At 35.9% G+C, this 16,212-nt stretch overlaps 1 protein-coding gene across 1 annotated transcript in view; it reads left to right on the top strand.

The window, feature by feature from the left end:
* Window positions 1-10,602: 10,602 nt before the first annotated feature.
* The window catches only part of LOC124353702, a 170,676-nt gene continuing 165,066 nt past the window's right edge, over window positions 10,603-16,212 (top strand). Inside the window, exon 1 of the mRNA XM_046803672.1 lies at window positions 10,603-10,765. Within this exon, the coding sequence (XP_046659628.1) occupies window positions 10,603-10,765 (163 nt within the window). The remainder of the gene's footprint in view (window positions 10,766-16,212) is intronic.

The raw sequence follows: 16,212 nt of genomic DNA, 5'->3' as shown, positions 1-16,212 counted from the left end.
ATTCAAAAATTTAGTTAATAAACGGAGTATTGATTTTTGTTTGTACTAGATTCAGACAGAGGCCCCTGCTTGCGGCATTGTTCTTTTTTATAAGGGTCTTTAAATTGATTTGTCAATCTTTGAGCGATTATATTTGAAAATAAATTCTTCCCCCTCTCCCATCACCATTTAGGAAGCAGATTTCACATATATTATCTGAAAACCCCTTGAGTTTTTGTGTTATAACGATCCTTCCATAGATGATTGATATATTTCAGTTCAAAAGGTAATAGGATGTTGGGCGTGGGACCTTTGGGCCACCTCGTATTTGAAAAATTACGGCTATGGGTGCAAAATATTGCTGTAAGAACTTTTGAGGTTTAACTACATAATAGATTTTTTAAATCACACCAGAGGACATAATGACACGACACCTTTACTTTTTCAAAATAAAACCCTAGTATTAAAAAACCATCGAAGACGTCAATAGCCAGGGTGGACTGGTTGTAGAGCGCGGAGGGGAGGGAACCTAATCATCAATCATCAACCTGTCTGCATCGTACACCACTGCGTGTAATACACTCCACATGTCAGTAGGGGGATGGTAATAAACATACTGACACGCACACCCGCAAAAGACAATATATAGCTGTCAATAAAATGAAAACAAATCATGTGAAGGTTATAAGCTCAATATACAACGCTTTTACATCATCCTGTCGTCTTACGTAGGGTAGAAATATTAAAGTATTTTCAGAAGTAATAATAAACATTTAAAGATAAAAAATGAATTATTAATATTCGTTACGAAGATCACGAGCGATTAATCCTGTTATTTTAATAGAACAACAGTAGGAGGGGACAACAGAGATAAAATAGGATATCCTTCCTGGATGACTGGTTAGTGGGTTAGAGTAGTGCATCCAAACACGCTAGATTAAGAGTTATCAATATACTTCACACATGGCAGGTGGACATCATATAACAAGTTTATTATATTTTACTTACAAAATAAATATGACTGCCCCAAAATTCATATAACTTAAAGTGCTCTAGATAGCCAAAATTTAAAATATAAACCTTACTTTAACCAAAGCTGCGAAGTTAAATAGAAATTCCACGTTAGGTGATCGTGACGGAATAATACGATATGGTTCGCCTGTAATCAATCTCTTGGTTAATCAATAATCCTAATCCCTTTCTGCCGGATTTAAAGGTTCTATCCGATTCTACAGTTGACCACTGATGACATTCTCTCATTGTTATCTCTATCAATTCCCTAAATCAACACTCGTAAAAATTGACGTCATATCTAAATGAAGGTTTTTGACGATAAAGGGTTTGAATTCTTTCAAGTAGCAGAACTTTTTGGACATTTTGCTTCGTCGCGTCGTGCGAATCAAAACAGTAACACTTGATGCTCTTAAATATTAAATCTCAATTAAAATATATATTCAGCTCTTTAAGCTACTCAGTTATGAATTGTTTTGAGACGTTACGGCTGTGAGGTCTAAAAATACGGTGTTATTTTTGAAAACAATGCCAATATTTTTAATTTTTTTGTTTTAGCCTGAACTTATAAATTTGTTTTCTGAATTAGTTCCTTTTGACGTAAGAAGTGAGACTATGAATTATCTTTAACAGAGTCTAAAACCAGAGCAACAACAGTAATGATATTATAAAAATAAAAATCTTTAGATGTAACTTTATTTGCTGACGCTGAGCTTGGAGCTGGAAAAATTTAATTTCTATCTGTCTATCTATCTGTCTAACCGCATGATATCTCAAAAAATAATTGACCTGTAGACTTGAATTTGTGCATGAATCTTCGTTTCTATACTAGGAACACTGAATTCGATGATGGCGCATGACACTCATTAGAATTTGCTTTGGCGACTATTTTTACATTGGTCTTTAATGATGGCAACGAAAAAATTGCAGAATTAATAAATGTGTAAACAAAATCAGAATACGCATAAGGGATTTTAACGTGTAAAGTATTGGTACTTGTAGCATAACTATCCTAAGACAGTTACTTGAAGTGTGGACTTTTATTATTTAAACACTGATATGACACCCAATTTAGTGGGGAAAAATCTAAATGTATAATGTAGCAAGATTTTATGGGAAGACTGTATTGTAGACTTTAAATTTTGAATGAAACTTTTTTTCTACAATAATGAGTTCTACGAAGCGTAATTTTTGTGCAATCTTTGTTGTTGTTTGATTGCCTGTCAGTCCATCTATCCCCAAAACGTCTCGAGGATGAAGTGAAGCCTGTTGTAACATGTTGTGTGACGTACTTTATCCTTTTATAAACAAATGACTAATTTTTTCTATATTTTACTGATTACTTATTTATTGTCTATTGAGACGAGATGTAAGTTTGTCATAGAGTAATTAGCTCAATAGAGTACCGTTACAAAGCATCCTCTGTTGTTTGATCTGCAGAGAAACAGTATACGAGTACGGTCTGGTGTTAGTTTAGTACCAATCGAATCTGAGCTTTGCTCTACTTGTTTGTTCCCTAAGTACTTGTTAACAACTGTTTAATTTAGTTTGATATTGCCCTAATACTCTTTTACAGCGAAACTGAAACTAATTGGATTGCGTAATTTTATGGCAAGTATCGGATCAGAACTTACCTCTATTGCAAAACATGTAAAATATTATTTTTCTGTATATTTGATGTTTTTAATACTACGTTTTAAAAATGATAGGACTTCACGATATGTGCAACAATTATAATGATAATTTAACTATAGTAGTATATTCCGCGGTATCTATTTTACAAATACCAAACGTGCTTTTTTGGCGTGTTTTAAATTTCCTTGTGAGTATGATGTGTAACGCGATGTTGAATAATAATAAATTATGGCTATCAAAGAGGTAAAGAAAGAGGATATCCTATTTCACCGGACGAAGTTATAACACAACCTGGAGACCAGTGGCTTAAATGTGACCGAACCACCACCAATAGCTGGGCCACTTAACTGATGCTTAATTTCTCATGTAGAAATTAGACATCATGCACAATGTGAAGTAGTTATCGTACGGACAGACATGCAGATAGACAGAGATTTTTCCAGCCCCACGAGTAATAGGCTTCGCTAAAGCTCAGCCAATAACATTTGTTATTTGGTTGAATTAATCTCAGTCAAGATGATAAATATCGTCTTCAGAGGGCCGGGACTGCTCTCCAAACTACTTGAAAAGAATAATAAAACTTCTTGAATATTTCTTCCTAATTATTGGTATACCAGGACTACCAGCATTTGCTAGCTACCGACCCCTTATAGCTCTCATCGCATAGGAATCAAGGCCTCCGGTATTTAAGTCTCGACCTCCCCGCTCTGTAGTAGCTTCTGGCTTCAGACTGCTCTCAACTTCTGGCAGATCCCGTTCTCAGAGTAATCCCAGTCTGTGACAACTACCAGATTCTGGCAAACCCGGTCTCAGGTAGCTCCCGGCCTTAAGCAGCTCCAACCTTTGGTAGTTAAGCCGCGGTCAGACTAGGCTGTTTAACAGCCGCTACTAACCAGTCGCTGGTAATATTGCCAGCAAGCAGCCTAGTCTGACCCAGGACCAGCGGCTGGTGAATGCCAGCGGGCTAGTGTTTACTAGCCACAATCGGAAGTTGAACATGTTTAACTTTTTAGCGCTGCCTACCCTCCGCTGGCAGTCACGTGATCTCCTCGCTGGCGCCAGCCAGCCAATGTGAACCCCTAGTAGCTTACAAGCGGCTCACAACCTTTAGGGAGTTTACGGCCTCCAGCAGGTTGCAGCCTTCGGCGGCCATCTTCGTTTCAGACCCCTAAGAACAAAAATCAACTTCAGATACTTGTGCACCTATTGTTTGAATATGGGTGATCTTATTTTACGTATCTCATTGCATACTACTACTACGCATCTACAATATTTAATACTTAAATATTTTTTGTTTTTACTACAAAAAAGTAGTTGAAATCATTTATTTAATCACATTAGTATTTTTTAAAACATACATTTTACAAGAAAACCTTTTAAGATGCATATTCATTAAGTTATACCGTTAAAAGCGAGTGCTACAAAATTTACATCGAAAATAAGGACGTAGAATTTATTCAAGTTAAACATTGTGTTTCTGGGTTCAAACAAAGGCTCGTTTCATCACTGCCAACTTTTAAATGAAAAGTGAAATGCGTGAAAGAAGTACTCGTCCGTGACAAAGAGCACCTCATTCTGTGTGTAGAGGAAACAAATTACCGCTGCATATTCGTACAAAGTAGCACGCATGACGTGTTTGTTTGAGAGGAATTCGATAACCAGCTACCGGTACACGTGACTTCCGGCACACACAGTTCCGGTCACGTGATTATGGTCTCTATTTCATTTTTCATAATTTATGAGGCATTGCTAATTTGTTAACAATTGGCAAGTTTCATGAGTAGTCTAAAAAGAAATGCTGTTTTACATATATATATATATATATATATATATATATATATATATATATATATATATATATATATATATATATATATATATATTTATATATACAGTATATGAAATACCATAGACTGGAAGAAACTGCAATGGCCAAGGGTAAACACTTTTGGGCCGAAATAGGCTTCTCATCCCCTGCCGATATGTATATTCTTGATTGGGTCATAAACTCAAAATAAAGTTCCGTTTGAAAATTACACAGAACCCCATTTTATTCATTTAATCATGAGAGCTTTAACTGAAAAGCTATTTTACGGTACATATAAAAACTCTCACTCTCCGACTTGAGGGCCCAAAACACTGCTACTTGAACTTAAATCTAAATCAGAATCAGAATATTGTAATATGTTTCAGACCTAGCGCAGGATTGTTTATAATATCTTTCAAAAAGAATTGTTTACGATGCGCCTGTTTTTCAGTAGGAAATTGCGTGCGACGACGCGGGTAACTGCTAGTAACCTGTATTATTCGTTATATGTTGATATAATAAACTGTAATAATATAATACCAGAGTAACCTGAAGTTTAATTTCCTCTTTCCTTGCTGGTCCAGTTAATTAATACCAATTTCTCATAATTAATATAGCGATAGCTGTTTTGGTTTTTTTCGTTTTTCTATCCGCAAGTGAAAAAGGTATAATGAGTATGTAGCTGTGTAACTCGACAAGACAGACAGATCCTTAGAAATTTTTAATAATCATACCAATAACAAAATGACCAAACTATGTGCCGGTCTGAACTCCAATTCCTAACGTTAATTCTGTCTAACCTGGGCAACCTAATGGATGTCCAGGAGCGGTACATCACTAACCGTAAATGTCGAGATTCTGGGGTGCAAGGGTAATTCGATAGGTCTAGTGTACTGCGGGGGATGACTGTTGGAGATGGTGGGGCTCCCCAAGTGTTAAGGGATGTTGCTAGCTATGCTGTTGCTAGACATAGAGGCAAAAGGGTGTGCCGCCCTCTGCCTTTTATTTAGAGGTTAGTTAAAAGGTGGCTTCTCCTTCTTCCGAGGAGACATGACTGACAATAATACACTAAATCCTTCCTCGTGGATCTTGACAGGAGGCGATTCCTACCCCCAACCTTATCCATCCAGAACATCCTGTCACTACGGAATTAGCGCAAACGTCTGCTAATTTCTCAGTTTCTTGTCCTAAGAAGCCAAAAAACGAGATTCCAAATCATCCTTACCTTAAATTTCTCTCAAATCCAATTTTTCAAGTATTTTAAATTTAGAAACTCACTACTCCGAGAGTCCCTATTATCATGAACAAATCTAATTAGAAATTTATAAATAAAATAATTAAATCCAAATGCCTTTATTTAAAAAAATTCAAATCAATTCAATTACCAGACAGATTTTAAAATAATTAAAATGCTAAATTAAAACGCCAAATGAAAGCCACATTAGTAACAAACCGATAGAGAACTAATGGTTTCTATCAAAATTATGGAGAGCGGTAATCCTGAAAGTGTTTCGAAATGGGAAGTAATAAACTGGTCAATGAAGCGCAATTCATTAACTTTACACCATCGGCAGCAGCCTTTGAGTGCACAGTGTAACTGACGTCATCAAACAGAATCGCTGTAATCAGTGTTTTATAGTAGCTGTATTCATTTCTTTCATACTGATAACAATTTTAACTTTCAATAACCGATGGAAAAGTTTAGTGTAACAATATTATAATTGGATTATGTAGCGATACAGAAACACAATTTGTAAGATTACATTGTTTTGTTGTAATGCTGGTGGGTTATACATAATTCGCCTTTCAGCTCTAAAGTAATGACCTGTCAGAGGGAAATTTATTGAACTGTGGAACAGCAGTTTGAAATGGAAATTACCTAATTTTTATACAAAATATATGTAATTTGTTTTGTTTTCCTTCAGTCGCATTTCAAAATAAAGGTCACAAAAAATAGAAACACACAATGTACTTACAATTTTTTGTGGATAATCAAAATTTTTTCTTTACCTTTTATACAGTTTCCATTAAGGGCTGCAACTATAAAAGAAAATATTTAAAATAAATGCAGCTGTTATAATCGTGTTTAATCGGCGAGTTGGAAAGACGAACCGTTCTTTAACAGCTCAACAGAAAGATGCCATCAAAGGGAGAATCTGATAGAGGGGGAATGTGAATGTAACAGGAAGGAAGTCGTTAGTGACGAGAAAGAATGTGACATTCCCGACAAGAAGCGACATCTTCCCGATACTGGTAAATCGGTACTCTGAATGTTTAATATGAAAGCGTCTGCAATACGTTCTTTTCTTTCCTTACAATACCAATACATCTTTACATACAGTCAGCATTGAATTACCTTTTATGTTGTGTATATGTCGAATATTCGATTCACATATTCGACATATTTAAATTTAAATACGGTAAACTCCATGTCTGTATAGTAATGGAACCGTAATAATAGACAAATATATGGTACCTTATATTGCTGCAGTTCCAAACTTTTCTCTTTTTGTTTTGTGTAAGTCAGGCATAAATTATTGAAACAAACAATAGAATCCGTTATATTTAAAACCAAAACGAATGAAATTGACAGAACCGGCGTATACAAGTTAAATTGTGGGAAATGCATCCGTACATACATCGGGGGATAAAAAAGACATGAAATATAAAATAGGCGCGAAAAGACTAATATGTTATATAAAGAAAGTTTTCAACTCATGCGATATAGTTATTATATCCCATTCATTGATTTAGTATAAAGCATGAATATGTTGGTTTAATCTCCAATAACGACATTCTTGAAATAAACTTATGAAATGTTTTAGTTAAAACTGTAGGATGATAATCTTTTGTCCTCTTTAACTAAGTAGTGTAATTATATACTCCAGGGAATGCTTTGACTTTTTTAATAATATCTCGTTGGTATCCTATGTTTACTTTGCAAACTTAATCTCAAAATCCTGCGAACGTTTTTTGCTACACTGGTATAAAATATTTTTCGTGCAGAGTTTAGTACAACTTTTTTTGTTCTCTTAGGACAAGAAGCTTATAAATTTCACCTATTTATATAAGGACATTTGCGCTGCTTCCGAAGTGACAGGATATTCAGGATGGGTAGGGTTAGGGGTAGGGGTCGCCTCCTATCGAGATCCTTGAGGAAGAATTTAGGGCACTAATCTCGTCATGGCACCTCAAAAAAAGGGAGAGCCAGCTCTGAACTACCCTCTCCAGTCAAAGCAGGCTGTGGGTGGCACACTCTTATGTCTAGGCTATCAAGAACCTTTGACACTTAGGGAACGAACCCCATCAGTCATCTCCCGCAGCAGACTAGACCTATCGAATTACCCGTATATACACCTATGTGACGCTCCTGTATATCCATTAAGTTTTCCAGATTTAACACGTTGACTGCGGCAGACGCCCAAGTGTGTACCGGATTGTCAAGAGTAGGCTACTCTGTATCACTCATTATAGAGCCGCAGTTAATGTGTTAAGCAACGCATCGGTTTTTGCTGCGCCCCAGTGGTAGGTTCAACAGGAAGGTATAGACCAGCCAGAAGTGACCTCTGCTGGATGATAGCACAAATTTTACTTATATTATTTGATTGTATTAGATTATATAAAAATAGTTTTATATAATACAATTTAAGTTAACTTTCATAAAGACCAATAAACATGACAATTATAACAGTATCGTGACTTAGGTAAGACGTACGGAAATTTAAAACTTCTTTTGTCCTACATGTTTCAATTTACATTGACAGTACCTAGATAAACATTCGTACTATATTTTGTTCATGATACAAAAATACGGTACATAATACTTGCATAGATATAAATACCATTTTTATTAAAACATTGAAGGTCTTGGCAGAAAATCACCATGCACTGTGTATTCTTTAAATATATTTTCAAATATTCAGTTATATATATTTGTATTTTCAGCCTTTGTAAATAATATATTATTATTTATTATTTTTAATGTTTTGCAACTAAGATTATAAAAAGCATTTTAGAGTTAATTTTCTAATAACGTATATTTATAGACACTTAAAAAAGCCCAATATTTGTATTTTGAGCTTTTCCGTCAACTTTATCAAACACTAAGTATATTTTTCGGATTCAGGAAGGTATTATCTTGGTAACTTCCACAGATGACTGAGTGAATGGAAAAGAGCTTTATCATGATTGGCTGAAGCTTTACCAACATGATTAATCAATGATTCAGCCTTCAGTCAATCAGCATTCTTTATCACAAACTGCCAGGTTTTTTATAATCTTATTATGTCTGCGTTGTTGAAGCTACAGTATGTCCTAATTGTTTTCAAAATGTATTATTGTACTTATTGTATTATAAATGTAAATATAAGGAATTTTTCAGTACTTTATTTTTTTCTTGGATTTTTCGGTATTGTGGTTAATTATACCATGTATTCACAAACTCATTTGAACATTAACCTTTTTGCTTCACTGTGTAAACTAAGCCACAACTGCATTAGATTTCGTACACTCCAGACATGCAATGTTCCATTGTGTCTTTCACTGCCATCGAACAATACAGTTACAGATGTTTTACAGATACAGTTTTAGTATGTTATATGCTAGTCTATAAATGTATCACTTAATTTGCAGATCCCTTCAAAAAATACAGGACTTCCTCAGTTTCTCGTCTACCACACTGTCAATGTTCCAGGATGAGGAGGGGCTGATTGGTGTTGGCACTGTACACTGTCACTGTCCGAACCTGCCTTATCTCAGAGTTTCGGTGTCGTAACGGCAAGTGTGTACGTCTCGACAACTACAGTAACACGATAGTACTGTCTCAGTTCCTCGTCTACCACACTGTCAATGTTCCAGGATGAGGAGGGGCTGGTTGGTGCTGGCACTGTACACTGTCACTGTCCGAGCCTGCCATATCTCAGAGTTTCGGTGTCGTAACGGCAAGTGTGTACGTCTCGACAACTACAGTAACACGATAGTACTGTCTCAGTTCCTCGTCTACCACACGGTCAATGTTCCAGGATGAGGAGGGGCTGGTTGGTGCTGGCACTGTACACTGTCACTGTCCGAGCCTGCCTTATCTCAGAGTTTCGGTGTCGTAACGGCAAGTGTGTACGTCTCGACAACTACAGTAATACGATAGTACTGTCTCAGTTCCTCGTCTACCACACTGTCAATGTTCCAGGATGAGGAGGGGCTGGTTGGTGCTGGCACTGTACACTGTCACTGTCCGAGCCTGCCTTATCTCAGAGTTTCGGTGTCGTAACGGCAAGTGTGTACGTCTCGACAACTACAGTAATACGATAGTACTGTCTCAGTTCCTCGTCTACCACACTGTCAATATTCCAGGATGAGGAGGGGCTGGTTGGTGCTGGCACTGTACACTGTCACTGTCCGAGCCTGCCTTATCTCAGAGTTTCGGTGTCGTAACGGCAAGTGTGTACGTCTCGACAACTACAGTAATACGATAGTACTGTATCAGATCCTCGTCTATCACACTGTCAATGTTCCAGGATGAGGAGGGGCTGGTTGGTGCTGGCACTGTACACTGTCACTGTCCGAGCCTGCCTTATCTCAGAGTTTCGGTGTCGTAACGGCAAGTGTGTACGTCTCGACAACTACAGTAACACGATAGTACTGTCTCAGTTCCTCGTCTACCACACTGTCAATATTCCAGGATGAGGAGGGGCTGGTTGGTGCTGGCACTGTACACTGTCACTGTCCGAGCCTGCCTTATCTCAGAGTTTCGGTGTCGTAACGGCAAGTGTGTACGTCTCGACAACTACAGTAACACGATAGTACTGTCTCAGTTCCTCGTCTACCACACGGTCAATGTTCCAGGATGAGGAGGGGCTGGTTGGTGCTGGCACTGTACACTGTCACTGTCCGAGCCTGCCTTATCTCAGAGTTTCGGTGTCGTAACGGCAAGTGTGTACGTCTCGACAACTACAGTAACACGATAGTACTGTATCAGATCCTCGTCTATCACACTGTCAATGTTCCAGGATGAGGAGGGGCTGGTTGGTGCTGGCACTGTACACTGTCACTGTCCGAGCCTGCCTTATCTCAGAGTTTCGGTGTCGTAACGGCAAGTGTGTACGTCTCGACAACTACAGTAACACGATAGTACTGTCTCAGTTCCTCGTCTACCACACTGTCAATGTTCCAGGATGAGGAGGGGCTGGTTGGTGCTGGCACTGTACACTGTCACTGTCCGAGCCTGCCTTATCTCAGAGTTTCGGTGTCGTAACGGCAAGTGTGTACGTCTCGACAACTATTGCAACACGGTGGATGACTGCGGTGACATGTCTGATGAACCAAGATACTGCACAGGTAATGCCCTCATTTTACTATCCACAAATTTCATTACTTTAAGCACAATGATGCAATAATAGTATATACTGTATTAGCAGTTTTTCTTTATTTGTCTCAAATTCTGAAGAAGAATTTCGGATTATCAGAAAAATACTATATGATTGTTGACAAATTTTAGTGATTCCTGAAGATTTATCAAACTCATATTTTATAGAAGGTTCTTAAATTTCAATAAATGTGTTTACTTTAGAAAAATACATTTAAAATCGTCGTCTTCCTTTAAGGTCTTAAATTACTGATGTAATAATTTCTTTAGGTTGTGAGCACTAAAAAACTTTCCCGAATAATTTTGAAAGTTCTGAGCCTATTTTGTATATTCTGATTTTTCTATAAAACGTTTTATGAAAGTTACAGAATAATTTAATATAAGATTACTAATTTCAATGTTTTTCTCAGAACATATTGTAGGTCTAATATACTATAAAATCAGTACCAAATCAGTACCAAAATCTATCAAACCCCAGATTTTTCATTGAAATTAGTAGTTTGGTCTAACTGACAGAATTAGCTAGTGATATCCTAGGTCCTGCCATTGATAGTTCCTAGTTGTCAGATGGCGCTATGAATAGTGGTCCACTCTGTGTTCCATGTTTTCTATTATCATAACTCTCTGTCTTTAACTGGTCAAAACTGGTTTCGAAATTATCAAATTTATACAGCATGACAAAAAAATCTTCATGCTGTGTTATATTTTGTAGTACATTTTTGTAATAAAGCGTTGAATTACCTTAATTGAAACTAGACCCTCCGACTGATGTAGCAAAAATTACAATAAAATATTAGTTTATACCTGTAGCAGTTTTAGTCCCAAGCATTTCGCTATTATTTAAACTAAATTTAAGTTGCATATCGCTACGTTTTCCTTATGATATATTTGATTAACCGTATAAACAAACCGCTTGAATGTTATGTAATCGCAGTTGAACATTTATCGACTACGATCGAAACGTTTTATAAATGTGACTTGAAAGCAAGAAAACATTGAAAAAAATTAATGCTAGAACTCAGGACCTCACAAATGAATCGAGGTTATGAGCATAGACAATGGAATCCCCAAGGGGATTGTTCAGTTAAGGTGGAGGAATCAACACAATTGTGACCCGACCGCAGAGGATGCTACAATGGTTTAAGGTTAGCCACCTAAATTGGTCTATTAGTGGTTTCCATTCAAGTCAGAATAACCCGATCTGACCCCTTCGCTTAATGTGTATCACGAGTTTACCAACTCTTAACTTTTAATTTTACTCTTAAAACGATATTTACAACTTATAGAACCCTACACTGAGGGAATTAAACATCATCTTAAACGTCCGGTAAAGTTTTCAGGTATCTAATTAAAAACCGTTAATATTGTCTTAACCAGAAAATACCAGTTAATCTTCTTGAACCTTGTAAATTGAAAAAAATTGTACATTTTAACTTTTAACTGTATATGTAAGCAATTTACGAAGTATTCAGGACTTGATCGGTACTGTAATGCAAAAAAAAAACATAAGATAAAGTTACCATTTAACTTTTACTATAAGATAAATTTAACATTGGCGTCGAAAGCCTATTAAATATAAATTAAAATTAGTATTTTTATATCTCAATTTATATTATTTTATATATCTACTTCTCACTCCTTCAATACAAAGAGGCTATACATGTTTTATATTAATTAATGGTTCTAAGGACCTAATATTATAAGTATGTTATATTCGCAATAAATAGTACTACATTTTGTTACACTTTGACATTATATTCGTTCCTTTATGAATTCGCACAGACAGTTTTCAGGGCATTATAACTAAATATTTAACCACAGTGAATTAAAGATTCACCTCTTACATTTGTACTAGAAGCATTCTTTGATTTATTTCGACTTCCGAACACCTTCAAACTCCGCTAAACTTTCTGGAAAGTTCGCCGTTATCTGGGTGTTCCGTGATGAGCTTTATTTCTCCCCCCCCCCCCCCTTCATCCTCGCGCCAGTCTAAAACTTCTCAAACAACACTCCATCATGAATTTTAACAATCTGTTGGGTTTTATAAAGTGAACAGCCCAACTCAAGCCCTGCCCTGTTTCTCTCCCCTTTTCACTGACTCCATTACAAATCGTGCCTTAAAGAACTTTCCCTACTGCATTTATTTCCTTTAGTTTCTGTTGTCTAGCATCTTATGTTATTGGGTGATTTTTTGCAGAACCCTATCCCTCGAGAGGCTGTCTGTCTGAATGTCTGCACGATGTCTCGCTTCATTTCAATATAAGCAACACTGAGTTTTATTATTTGTATCCTCCTTGATATATACAACCACTTTTAAATTTTGGTAAGTAAAATATTTTTATTTAAACAAAACATGAAATCATGGGCTATTCATAGTCCATTAGGAGAAAATTTAGAAACAATATATAAATAAGTCATCTCCTATATACATTAATAACAGTAACTATAATACAGTAATTGTATTTAGGTTCTGGTGTGAAGGAAAACTAAAATACATACAACATAGATATCGAATAAATATGTTTGCTTTAACTATTGGTGGTTTTCGTGTGTATTTAGTTAACAACAAATATTTATTTCGATTTTTAATCTCATTTGTTTAAAATTTAAACATAAACTTCAATATTTTATTTTATATCGAGTATTATGGCCTAATATTGCTTATTAGTAGGTAAAGTTTCAATAAATACTTACAGCTTATTCTTCTCGAAAGGTTAAGAGCGTTCTGTTGAATTCTCGCGTGTAAGTTCCTTACTAAGAATTTAAATATGTGATAAATGTTTGTTTTGCAAACATCAGCCGCGTGTGAAATAACGTGCCAAAATAACAATTTAATGACTTAAAGACCTATTAGATGGACCGTATGGAATGTAATATATTGACAATAGCTAACACTGATTTTAAACACTATAATTTCAAAATATAGTACCATAAGGCTATATCTCTTAATAAGTCTTAAGAGAGTCTCTTTTTGATCCTTTAGATAAATTTTGAAAAATCTACATCCATTCAATCTTCCTACTTTGGGGCCGAAAGTGCCTCCAAATCCAACTTCCTCCAAAAACCTCCAAAAGAGCTTTCATTTTCCATCTTTGCGGAAACCAAAAGTTCCAAAGCAAAGAATATATCATACAAAGAAAACTAAAACCAAAATTTTTAAACTGAAGAGCGTCGTTGACTGCTGACCATTCATATGAATATTCAGCTCACAAGTTCAAGAAGTTAAAAATTTCGACGGTGTTTTAAGTGCTGCAGATACCAATTTTTTTCAGACAATACTCGTATAATCCTAACGGTTGAGCAGCGGATAACGTCAACGTGGGGCCCATTCATAGTGATTCATTACCATCAATCGAGCCCTCAATGGCGGCTTATGAGCTCATGGGTTCGGCCGGTATTGTCTCCATTGTGATCCGTTAATGCTGGCATTTTGTAATTGATCATCTGGTAACAAAGCTGTTCACCCGTATTTGTGAAATTCTGTGGAAACTAATGACACAAAATGAAGGGTTTGACTCGGCAGTAACGCTATAACACGTGTACTTCAGATTAAAAGGACACGATTGTTCGCATATGCTTCTAAAATCGTGTTTGAAGTGAAAAACCTCAATTTTAGTACTCAACTTACAAATACGTTTTCTTCACAAGATCTTATTATCTGCACCAATTCATCGTACATCGTACATATTGGTGTGGAAATGTTGGCAAAAATATCGGTTGCAGCATTGGTGAAAATAATTACTTATGGAGAAACTGGTCAGAAATGTGAAATTTTCGCTGTACGAGTTAGGCTTAGAGAAGGGTGAAAAGGGTGGGGAGGGCAGGATGTCAGGAGAGAAGGGTTACCCAGTACTCGCCCTAAAGCAGCAGTTCCGGCTATAACCTTTGCACGTGATTCTCTGCTCCCAGATTCACCATATAGACCACCACTAAACGTTACTTCGTGTCAGTGAAGTTATGTTCAATCGACTAAACTTATAAACGGATGCGATCGCTTTAGTGTATACGTCGTCAATTGATTTATTTTACTTTGATTTGTATTAAATTAATTGGCTGTGCTTTAGCGAAGCTTACCACTCGTGAGGCTGGAATAATTTCATTTCTGTCTGTACGTCTATCTGTCTGTTCGCACGATATCTTTTTTCAAACTGACTATAGACTTGAAATTATGCGTCACTTAATTTATTAATAAGGAACGAGTTCCATTATTGTGCATGTCTCTCCACAGGATTTGGCTGTGTGTTAGAGAACATTTTTACATTTCTCTTATAGATTAACATGATGGCATACCAGAATATATAATTAGCAGAATGAGCTACAGATATGAAACTTTGGATGCAACCTCAGTTAAGCTTTTTACACGACAGGTGATTTAACGTACTTCGACCTTTTATTATTTGAGTAGCAGTACAGTAAAAAATTATAGCCATAACTCTTCTACTTTGGGAATCCGGAAAATAATATGTTTCATTTTCAAATAGTAATTCCAATATTATAAAATTCTAATATAACAAGAAAAGAGAGATTATGAGTTATATCTTAAAGGTAACCTCAAGCTTTTCTATTATAAAGTTGTAGGATGACAAGAAAGGACTGATGCTGGGTTATTTCTTAACCATTAGGGAACTTCAAGCTTACCGTTATTAAATGCTAGGATGACAAGAAAGGAGTGATTTTAAATTATATCATAACTATTACAGAACTTCGAGCTTTTCTACTATAAAATTTTAGGAAGACAAGAAATGAGAGATTCTCGGTTATATCATAATCATTTAGGAAACTTCAAACTTAGTTTTCTTCCGTGTTGCTGTTACCAGCACTTCAACAAACTTTATCGTTCTGACTACCTTCTACTCCAGTTAACTTTCTAAACAACGTTCTCTCATGAATTTAAACCATCCTTATGCATCTTCATGCATGTTAAAAGTTGAGAAAGATTCATCATATTGTCGCTCAGGAAATCACTCGTGGGGCTGGAAAAAATTAATTTATGTTTTTTTATCAGTTGTTCTACTTGTCTTTCCACACAATATCTCGAAAAACTGTATTACAGACTTAAAATTGTGCATTGATTTTCATTTCTATATGAAGAAAACCGAGTTCAATGATAGTGCATGTCATCCCATAGATTTTGCAGGGCGCTAGCGAATATTTTTACATTGGTATCATGGGCAACAATGATGATAAAATAGCAAAATAAATAAATTTGTAAACAAACTCAATACACCTGTAATATATACAACTTGTAACATATTAACACATGTTGCCTAACTATCCCAACACTATATAATTCTATAACTTTATGTCCAGACTGCAAACACTTATAATGAATAAAAATCTGAATGTATTATCTGACAAGATATGTTAAGAAAGTTTCACATGTTAACTTTAAATTTTGCATGAAACCTCATTTCTAAAA

This window comes from Homalodisca vitripennis, chromosome 2 (assembly GCF_021130785.1).
Source record: "Homalodisca vitripennis isolate AUS2020 chromosome 2, UT_GWSS_2.1, whole genome shotgun sequence".
Classification (NCBI taxonomy): domain Eukaryota; kingdom Metazoa; phylum Arthropoda; class Insecta; order Hemiptera; family Cicadellidae; genus Homalodisca; species Homalodisca vitripennis.
The sequence above is the reverse complement of the archived record's forward strand: the minus strand, read 5'-3'. Positions and strand labels throughout refer to the sequence as shown.